The sequence below is a fragment of the Tupaia chinensis genome, unplaced genomic scaffold (genome assembly GCF_000334495.1).
Source record: "Tupaia chinensis unplaced genomic scaffold, TupChi_1.0 Scaffold000673_1, whole genome shotgun sequence".
Lineage (NCBI taxonomy): Eukaryota > Metazoa > Chordata > Mammalia > Scandentia > Tupaiidae > Tupaia > Tupaia belangeri.
Window position 1 is genome coordinate 1,126,269 of NW_006160196.1, and position 9,371 is coordinate 1,135,639.

Sequence of the window (9,371 nt, forward strand, 5' to 3'; positions counted from 1 at the left end):
AAAGAAAGAAAGAAAGAAAGAAAGAAAGAAAGAAAGAAAGAAAGAAAGGAAGAAAGAGAAGCACGAGTGTGAGGGGTTATCTTTGCTGTGCACTGGGAGCCCTGTTCCTGACCTCCCCCCAACCGCCACATAGCTGAGGAGACTCCAGAACACTCACAGGCTTGTCGGTGCCCTCACGGGCAGGGCTGGGAGGTGCCAGGCGGGGTGTTGAGTGGCCAGAGCTGGGAGGGGAGGGACTGGCAAGGGTCGAGGTGGTGAGGGAGGGGGGCAGTGAGCAGCTGCTGCGGTAGCGACCCAGCGAGTCCAGGCCGGAGCTGGACACCCGGCTCTCCAACTCCTCTGCCCTCTGTTCTGTCGTCTCCTTCTCCTCCTGGATTAACCTAAGGAGGGAAGTGGGAGAGGCCGGGTAAGAGGGCTGAGGCAGGCAGGGGAGAGGGAGTCTGGGAATCAGGTCGAGCTAGAAAGGCCAGAGAAATTCAGGAGAAGGTGCAATAAAGTTAGAGGGGTTTGGTGGACTCCTGAAGGCCTCACAGGATCAAGGGGAGTCAAGGGGTCATGAGATTCTCAGAAAGCCATAGAAGGGTGAGGGCTGTCAGGGGAATCAGAGACTGGATCAGGGTTCTAGAAAGTCATAAAAGGACTAATACAGGCAAGAGATCAAGTTCCAACGAGGAGGGCAAGAGCAAGGTCGTAATATCAGGCTGAAGCCAGCCACGGTGGCGCAGTGGTAATGCAATGCTCTGTGAGGCTGAACCCAGACAGGGAGGTCTCGGGTTCGAGTCATGAGGTCTCCCTATACACACCAGGCACATGCATAAGTGCCTGAGATCCTGGCTGGGTGAGAGTGGGTGCTAGAGTAAAGCGGTAGCTGTCCGACTCCTCTCTCGTGGAAGAAATAAGTAAAAGTTTAAACATAAATGAATACAGGGACCAGCAGTTAGCATAATGGCTATGACATTGGACTCCCACATAGTCGACCGTGGTTCGAGTCTCGGACCCAGTGGCTTAAACTCACGCCGGGCACGTGTGTGTGTGTGCATGCCCACGATCCCAAGAGGAGAATGGAGGAGAAGGGATTGCGGTATGGCCATCCCCTCTGGGGGGTGATTTCTCGCTTTCTATCTATCTGGCGTGCGCTTGCCAGACAGACAGACAGAGACAGAGAGAAGATATCAGACAGAAAGCAAGATATCACCCCCCGGGGAGATGGCCACACTGCAATCCTTTCTCCACCGTTCTCCTCTCAGGATCTTGGGCACGCACACACACGCACCCGGCGTGAGTCTGGGACGTGAACCGCGGTCGACTACATGGGAGTCCAGTGACATAGCCATTATGCTAACTGCTGGTCCCTAGAGTTGAGGTTCTTGATTCTCGGTTAAGGTGTGACTCTTGGTGTGTGGTGTCAGGGACCTTGTGCTGTGTTGATTCTCGGGGTGCCGCAGTGCTCTGGTTACACAAGCTGCAGGATCCGTGCTGCCTTGGAGGAGTCTTGATGTGGCATGTTCAGAATGTTGGTGTTTTGGGATGCAGTCTTCATTGGGTTGGGAAATTGTGATCCATTTGGACAGAGCACCTAGACTTCCAGGAGTATCCTATGGGGTTTCTGGACCCACGAGGGCACACTGGGGGAAGGGAGAATTCCTCGAGGGTGGTGGGTGAGGTGGGCTCCGGCCATGAGTCGGTCTTCAGCCAGAGGGGCTGCGGGACCGCTCAGGCAGGGCAGGCGGGCACCTCAGAGTAGTGCTCACTTGATCTCCTTGTTGATGGCCTCCAGCTGCTCCTGTAGCATGATCGCCAGCGTCTGCACGTCGGCCTGGCCACTGGGGGACAGCAGCTCAGCCCCGAACATCCCCTCAGCCTCCTCCTCGTCTGAGCCGTCCAGCTCCCCAGGGAACGGGGGTGGCATGGACCCCGCAGGGGCAGACCGCTCCCAATCCTGTCTCTGTGTAGGGACAGAGGGGCACCGGGTGGGTGGGCCGAGGTTCGTGTTCGCTCAGCACCCACGAATCCTGACATTGCCCACGTGCATGCCCTGACACTGTTCCCAGCTGCTCTCTTGACAGGTCATTTTTCTGGGCTCTGCCTCAAGCCATGCCCACACCCACAACCCCACCCCTTCCTTGATTGGCCTTTCATTTGACCCTGCCCACTCATCACCTTCTGGTCCCACCCACTCTGGGATTCGACTTCCCTTCCATCCCATCATTCTCACCAGTGGTAGGACATCCACACGAGGAGACATCCAGGATGGAGTTGCCGGGGAAGGCGAGAAGACAGGGTGAGTTCCAGGAGACCCGCATCTCAACCCAGCCTCCGCCCCGAGCCCCGAGCCCCAAGCCCCGGGGATTTGGCTCCATTTCCCAGGCTACCCGCCCAAGCCCTGCGCAGTCTAGCCCCAGCGGTGGCTGCTGACCTTGGAGGGCTCTTCCTTGACCCCCGACCAGCGGCCCCTCTTGCCTGCCCGGCCACTGCCAGCCCCATAGGGGTCCAGGTGGGCACCAGAAGGTAACGTGGGTGCCTGGGAGTAACGGAGCTCCAGGGCACTGCCAGGGAGAGACCTGTGGGTGTGGACAGGCGTCAGGGACCAAAACGTCGGATAGAGGGAACAGAGCTCAGGGTCACAGGGACAGGCTCGGGGTCAGGGGTCATGAACGAGAGGAATGAGTGGAAGTCTCCAGAGGCTCAGAATGGGTGAGCTGGGCCAAGGGGACTCCATGGCAGAGAGGGGCAGGAGGGTCACTGTCACCTGGAGTAGGAGGATGGTGGCCTTCCCCGCAGCTGATCGATCTCCATCTGCATCCGCTCCATCTCCGCCAAGAGCTGCTCCTGGGGGAGGGGCCGAGGTGGCAGGTGGGAATCTGCGGTGGCCCGTGAGGAGGCCCCTCCCAGCCCTGCTGACTCCACCCTCAGCCTCACCGCTCCCCTCCCTCCGCGTCCCTCCGGGCTCACCTTGTTCAGCAGCAACTCGTCCTGCAGCTTCTTCATGTTGGCGATCTCCTCGCTCAGTGAGTTCTGTGGGGATGGGGTCAAGTGAGAGAGGGGGCCTGAAGGGGCCGAGCCCTCGGGCTGCGAGCTGCTGCCAGTGCACCGAGACAGGCCCGCGGGGGCCCAGGAGGAATGGGGTGGACACCAAGGGTGGGTTGGGGAGACCGTACACCAAAGAAGAGCCATGGGGTCTCAGGATTTGCAGCCTGTGTAATCTCAGAGGATACAGGGTTCGGAGCCCACAGGGCTGGAGGCTTTGGGAAAAGCCAAGGACCTGGGGTCTGGGTGTCCCCCAAATCAGCCCTCTGAATGTGTATTTGAAAAGTATTCCCAGTCACAGTGCAGAGAAATCTGTCGGATCTGTGATGCCCCAGTCTAAGCAGATCTCGGATAACGGGTTGGAGGAAGCATCTGGGGCCCCAGGATTCTGGGTTATGAGTCCGGGGCTGGGGTGCACCTTCTCCTCCAGCGCCCCCATGCGCTCCTTGAGGTGAAGCTGTAACCGCTCGTTGGACTCGCTCAGCAGCTTGTCCACTGTCTCAGACAGCCGCTTGTTGTGGTCGTCGTTCATCTTTTCCCGCTGTCGTGCCTGCCCGAGGGAGAGCCGCGCAGAGGCGCTCAAGCGCAGCCAGGGCAGAGCTCTGCCCCAGCCAGCCCGCCAGCCCCTCATTTAAACTCTCCACCCCACCCTCTTTGCGGTCCCCTCACCCGCTGCAGCTCCTGGTTCTTCTCCTCCAGCTGGGCCTCCAGCTGTCGAAGCCGCTCCTCAAAATTCCCGTGACGTTCCTCAGCCTAGAAATGGAACCCAAGGCGTTAGGCTTCAGGCCAAGCAGAGGCAGACCCCAGGCTCCAGGCGCCGCCTCGTCCAGAGCTGAGCGCCAGGCTCCGCCCCCGAGCTCCAGGCTGCTTCCCCTGTACCTGATTCAGGCCCCGCCCCTGAGTCTAGGCTCCTTTTCTTTTTTTTGAAGAGAGATTTTTTTGCTGTAGGACTCATGTGCTCACCAGAGAGACAGAGAGACAGAAAGCGAGAAATCACCCTTCCTTGGGGGGATGGCCATGCCACAATCCTTTTTCTTCTATTCTCCTCCTGGGATGTTGGGCATGCGTGCACACGCCCCCGGTGAGTTTGAAGCTACCGGGTCCAGGACTCGAATCTCAGTGGACCATGTGGGAGTCCAGCGACACAACCATTACACCATCTGCTGGTTCCAACTACTCTTTCTTTTTCTAGGCTACTTTCTCAGGGACCTAGTCCTTCCAGCTCTGGTCCCAGGACACATACCCTTTCAGTTCAGACTAGAGAACCACAGTCCCCACCCACCACCCACCCCAAACCTCCAGGCCTTGTGCCTTCCCGATTCCAGATGGTAGGTCTCGCTCCCACCCCTCCAGACACTAGACCCTGCGTCCACTAGGCCCCTCCTCACCCACCCTCTAAGGCTTCCCCTCACCTTGTTGAGGGCGGCCACGCGCTGGGCCAGCTGCGCCTCTATCTCAGGCAAGGTCTCCGCCTTCTGCAGTGTCTGCTGCAGCTTCTGCTTGGCATCGTCCAGCCACTCGGCCAGCTGCCGGCTCTTCTCTTCACTCTGGGGCAGGCAGACACTAGGTCACTTGGACCACAGCCGGGCCCCTCTCCCTTAGCCCTGCTCAGGCTGTGCCCTCACCTGCCGGTATAGCGACTCCTTGCTGGCCAACTCGTTCTCCAGCTTGTCGTTGGCATCGTGCAGCGATGTGGCCTCACGCTGGGCACTCAGGTAGCGCTTCTCCAGGGTGGTGATCCGCTCCTCCATATCCTCCCGTTGTGCCAGCGCCTGCAAAGACAGCCATGAGCTACGTGGACTACAGCTCCCAGAAGACCCAAGGGAGGCCCAGGCTTAGCCCCAGGCAAGGCACTCAAGGAATCTTGGGAAATGAAGTCTTCTGCCACCTGAGCATCAGAACCAGGCTACCTTGCCTGCCAAGAGGGGCCAGCAGGTGACATGGTGGTTAAGGTGCTGGACTTCCACATAGCTGACCGTGGTTCGAGTCGTGCACCCAGCTGCTTGAAACTCAAGATGGACATGTGTGCACGTACGCCCAAAATCCCAGGAGGCAACTGGAGGAGAAAGGATTGTGGCATGGCCATCCTCCCTGGGTCGGGGAGAGATTTCTCACTTTCTCTCTCACTGTCTGTCTCTCACCTGCATGCATGTGCTCAATGACAAAAACCTTTAAAAAAAAAAAAAAGCTCCCAGGAGCAGCCTGCTGTAAGCCCCCTGCCAGCTGACAATTAAGATGGTGGTACCATGCCTCTGGTGAACTTCTAGGGCAGTACCTCCCCACAGAGATGACCTAAGATCCATAGAATATAACATCTACTCAAGCCACTCTTCAAAAATCCGGACCTTGGGGCTGGCAGGTGGTGTGGTTAGGGGTGCTGGACTCCCACACGGCTGACCATGGTTTGAGTTCCGGACCTGGAAGCTTGCTTTCTCATTCTCCCTCTCTCACTCTTTTCCTGTATGTATTTCTCTCTCTGGTCAAATTGAACAATAATAATAATAAAACAAAAAATTAGGGACCAGCAGATGGCATAGCAGTTATGTCACTGGACTCCCACACAGTCAACTATAATTCGAGTCCCAGACCCGCCGGCTTAAAACTCACACTGGGTATGTGTATGTGTGCCCAAAATCCTGAGAGGAGAATAGAGCAAAATGGATTGTGGTATGGCCATTCCTCCTGAAGGGTGATTTCTCACTTTCTGTCTCCCTGAGGAGTGCGTACACTCTATAGCAAAAATCTTTCTTTTTGGGGGGAGTGGGGGGTTGCTATAAGGGCGCGTGCGCTCGCCAGAGAGACAGAGATAGAAAGTGACAAATCACCCCCCAGGAGGGATGGCCATGCCGTAATCGCTTCTCCTCCATTCTCCTCTTGTAATCTTGAGCACACACTCACACGCGCCCAGCGTGAGTTTAAGCCACCGGGTCCAAGACTTGAACCACGGTCAGCTACATGGGAGTTCAGCGACATAGCCATTACGCTAACTGCTGGTCCCATCAAAAATCTTTCTAAAAAAAGAAAGAATTAGGGGAGGCTTGCTTTCTCACTTCCTCTCTCTCTCTGTCTCTCTCTCTCTCTGGTCAAATTAAAATTAATTAATTAATTAATTAATTTAATTATTTTTTAAATAAAAAATTAAATTAAATAAATAATTATTTTTAAAAGTCCTGGGGCCAGCAGGTAGTGTGGTGGTTAAGGGTGCTGTAGTCCCATCGACTGTGGTTCGAGTCCTGCACCTGGCAGCTTGTTTTCTCAGTTCTCCTTTCTCTCTCTGTCTCTGTCAGGTCAAACTAAAAAACAGTAATAATAACAAATGGAAATAAATAAATAAATAAATAAATAAATATTTTAAAAAATATCCAGGCCTTAGATTTCTCATACAGCACAAGCTTAGAACCACAGAACAAGTGCCCTAGGGTCTCATGGGAAACATCAGAAGGTAACACCTCCCCGGAGCCACCAGGGTCTCAGGGAGATGGAGTCCCTTCGGGTAGCCTGTGTGGTGGGACGACACTTCCTGAGTGTGGTGACTCAGGCTTCAAGTCCATGATGGAGACCCTTTCTCATCCACTGCCTCACATTTCCCAGCAGCTCCCTGGGGCATGGGCATTAGGATCAAAGGGCCTCAGGCAGGAAGAGGCGAAATCCCAAGAAAAAGTTCAATTTAGAGGCATAAGACAAAGTCTCATGGGGACAACGACTGTTTACTGAGCCCCTACTCTGACCGCATGGTGACCCTCTGACAGGGTCATGAACCCCATCTCACAGGTGAGGACACCAGTGCTCAGAGAGGAGGCACAGCTTGCAGATGAATCGAGGTTCCACTATGAACGCCTTGGCTTTGGGCAAAGGGGCGAGAAAAGGCTGGGGGAGGGGAGCACCCCCACCAGGGCCCCTTCTCACCTCCTTGAGGTCACGCTGCAGCTTGGAGTTTGCTTCCTCGGCCTTCCCCAGTTCGCGGTGTGCCGTGCCCAGCTCCTCCTCCAGCTGGCTCATCTGACGGCACAACACGGCCAGGCGCTCTCGCAGCTGGCACACCTCTGCGCGCTGCCGCTCCAGCGCCTCTTCCAGCTCTGCCGTGCGCCGGTTCGAATCCCCACCAGGACCCAGGCCATTGGCAAGGGTCTAGAGTAAAGGAGGAAGGGAAAGAACTCAGAGTGAGGAGCAAGAGACATAGAGAGAACACTGATCAGCGGGATGGGTGCGGAGGGCAAAGGTTAGTGAAGAGCATACAGGTCAGAGGACGCGGGGTCATTGAGGATCATGGAAGTTACATAGGTGACCCGAATCAGATGCCAAAGGCCAGTTAGGGTCTTTGGGGTTGAGATGTCCTAGGATCAGTTAGGATCCTATCAAACGTAGAAAGGACCTCTGCAGAGTCAGGGAGTTGAGTGGAGGTCATGGGCGGGACTTCCACCTCTCACCTGCCCATCCCCGTCCTTGCCCGGCTCTTCCAGACCCGACCGTCGCCTAGACAGCTGCTCTCGGAGGTTCAGAGTCTGAAAGAGTGAAAAGGTCAGAGCAAAGGGGCTCCCAGGACCCTCAGCTCCCCTTCTCACTGGTCCAGTCCTCTAAGGAGATAGACGCCCCCATCTGAGTAGCTGCAGATCCTGCGGGACCCCCGCCCGCTTGCCCCACAGTCCTCTCATGGGCCCCGTGCCCTCATATCTGGCCTTAGCTGCCCACCATTCCGGACGTCTAGCCTCCTCATCCTCACTTTTCCCATCCAACCCTTCCCTCCTGGCCCCAGCCTGGGCTCAGACCCTGGCTCTCAGCCTAGTCTTCCTGTCCCTGGAGATTGCCCCCTTGACCTGCCCACTGAGCTCCGTCTGAGAACAGGCACTGGTTTCTCCCCCTGTCTAACCCTTTCGGCTCTGTGCCCTCATCCTGCCCCAGTGGGCTCTCTCTGGAACCCACTCAGTCAGCCCGCCCATGGGTGCTCCTCCATCTCCCCTCTCCGGGTGGACCAGACCTCCACCTGGGACAGGCCCCACCTCCTGATTGCTCAGCTCCAGCTCCTCCTCCAGCACAGCCACTCGCTCCAGAGCCATCCGCAGCCGCTCCCGGACCTGGGGACAGGGACAGGGCAGGAGTGAGATGGAGACCGGACCCAATCTAGGACAGTTAACCCTGGCCCCAAAGACCCCTGGGAAAGGTCTGATTGAGCAATGAAAGGATTCTTCTCTCCACAATGATCCCACCCACCAGCAGCCTGCAGTTTACTTGGCAGCTTGTCAGGTCCCAGTTCCAATAAATCAGTCAACTTTCTCCCCACTAAAGACACCTCCAACCACGTGCAACCAGAACCCCGCCCACTCGTAAAAAGCCCCAGTCAACTGTGCTTTCCGTTCTTCATCCGGCTTTTCCGCTTCTCATACCTTCTCATCCAGGGCCTTGTGGTGCTCGAAGAGGGATTTTAGAGCTTTGAGCACCTCCACCTCGGAGGAGACCCCGCCTGGGGACTGGGCCTGGCGCTTCACCACTGTCATGCGCAGTGATCTCTCATGCCTGGACACCAGGCACTCCAGGTGTTCCAGAAGGAGCTGCAGGGATAGGGCACCAGGTCAAGGAAAAGAGGCAAAGAGAAAAGGAAAGGGTGAATGAAGAGGGAGACAGGTGGAGAGGACACACGACGAAGAGATGCAGCTGACAATGGGTCAGGAAGGGGAGCAGGGAGCGGAGGTAGGTCTAGGTCCAGGAAGGGGTGGTACAGGAAAAGAGAAAGGTTCTGAGATGGGGAAGACACGGAGGAAGGTGTGGGACCACAGGAGACCGGCCAGGAAGTGGGAGCAGGCAAGAGAAGACAGGAAGGCGAGATGGGGAGATGATGGGTTGGGCTGCGACACCTCGGAGCCCCCTCCGCCCTGCCGCGGTCCGGTTCCAACCCCTCACCCTCGTGTTGTTCCGCTCCGCCTTCAGCTCTGCAATCTCTTCCTCCCTCTCCAGCAGCTGCTCCCGACATAAGTTCAGCTCCTTCGTCAGAGCCGCAAACTCCTGTCCAGGCGTGGGCAGGATCGGGACAATTAGATCAATCTTTTCCCCATCTCCCTCATTCCAAGGAATCCGGAGTTTGAAGGCCCCGCCTTTCCCTGCTAAGTCTCGCTCCTTCTGGACGCTCAGGTCCCGCCTATCCACGACAAGCCTCCGCCCTCCAGACTCCGCCCTTCTAGGCGCCAAGCCCCGCCCCTAGACCGCCCACCCAACTGAGACCACGCCCTCACTGGCCCCGCCCCGGCTCCGCCCAGACCTGGGGCAGCGCGATGCTGAGCTGGCGCTGCAGCGAGTCCTTCTCGTGGCCAAGCTCGCGCAGCCGCACCCGCGCGGTGGCTACGCCGTACAGC

The 9,371-nt window shown here is 57.0% G+C and overlaps 1 protein-coding gene across 2 annotated transcripts in view; it reads right to left on the bottom strand.

Annotated features, from left to right (window-relative positions):
• Nucleotides 1–9,358, bottom strand: part of PPFIA3 (PPFI scaffold protein A3) — an 18,394-nt gene extending 9,036 nt beyond the window's left edge. The window contains exons 1-15 of one of the 2 annotated variants that reach the window (XM_006160167.3): nucleotides 9,278–9,358; nucleotides 8,923–9,024; nucleotides 8,409–8,573; nucleotides 8,025–8,099; nucleotides 7,455–7,529; nucleotides 6,934–7,155; nucleotides 4,653–4,799; nucleotides 4,440–4,574; nucleotides 3,697–3,780; nucleotides 3,446–3,577; nucleotides 2,953–3,015; nucleotides 2,750–2,829; nucleotides 2,417–2,561; nucleotides 1,752–1,939; nucleotides 158–380 (exon numbers count right to left, since the gene is read on the bottom strand). In XM_006160167.3, the coding sequence (XP_006160229.1) occupies nucleotides 158–380; nucleotides 1,752–1,939; nucleotides 2,417–2,561; nucleotides 2,750–2,829; nucleotides 2,953–3,015; nucleotides 3,446–3,577; nucleotides 3,697–3,780; nucleotides 4,440–4,574; nucleotides 4,653–4,799; nucleotides 6,934–7,155; nucleotides 7,455–7,529; nucleotides 8,025–8,099; nucleotides 8,409–8,519 (1,680 nt within the window). In that variant the 5' untranslated portion in view covers nucleotides 8,520–8,573; nucleotides 8,923–9,024; nucleotides 9,278–9,358. Of the gene's footprint in view, nucleotides 1–157; nucleotides 381–1,751; nucleotides 1,940–2,416; nucleotides 2,562–2,749; nucleotides 2,830–2,952; nucleotides 3,016–3,445; nucleotides 3,578–3,696; nucleotides 3,781–4,439; nucleotides 4,575–4,652; nucleotides 4,800–6,933; nucleotides 7,156–7,454; nucleotides 7,530–8,024; nucleotides 8,100–8,408; nucleotides 8,574–8,922; nucleotides 9,025–9,277 lie in introns of those variants that run through there. The other variant, XM_027776471.1, reaches the window with a different exon arrangement.
• Nucleotides 9,359–9,371: the final 13 nt, after the last annotated feature.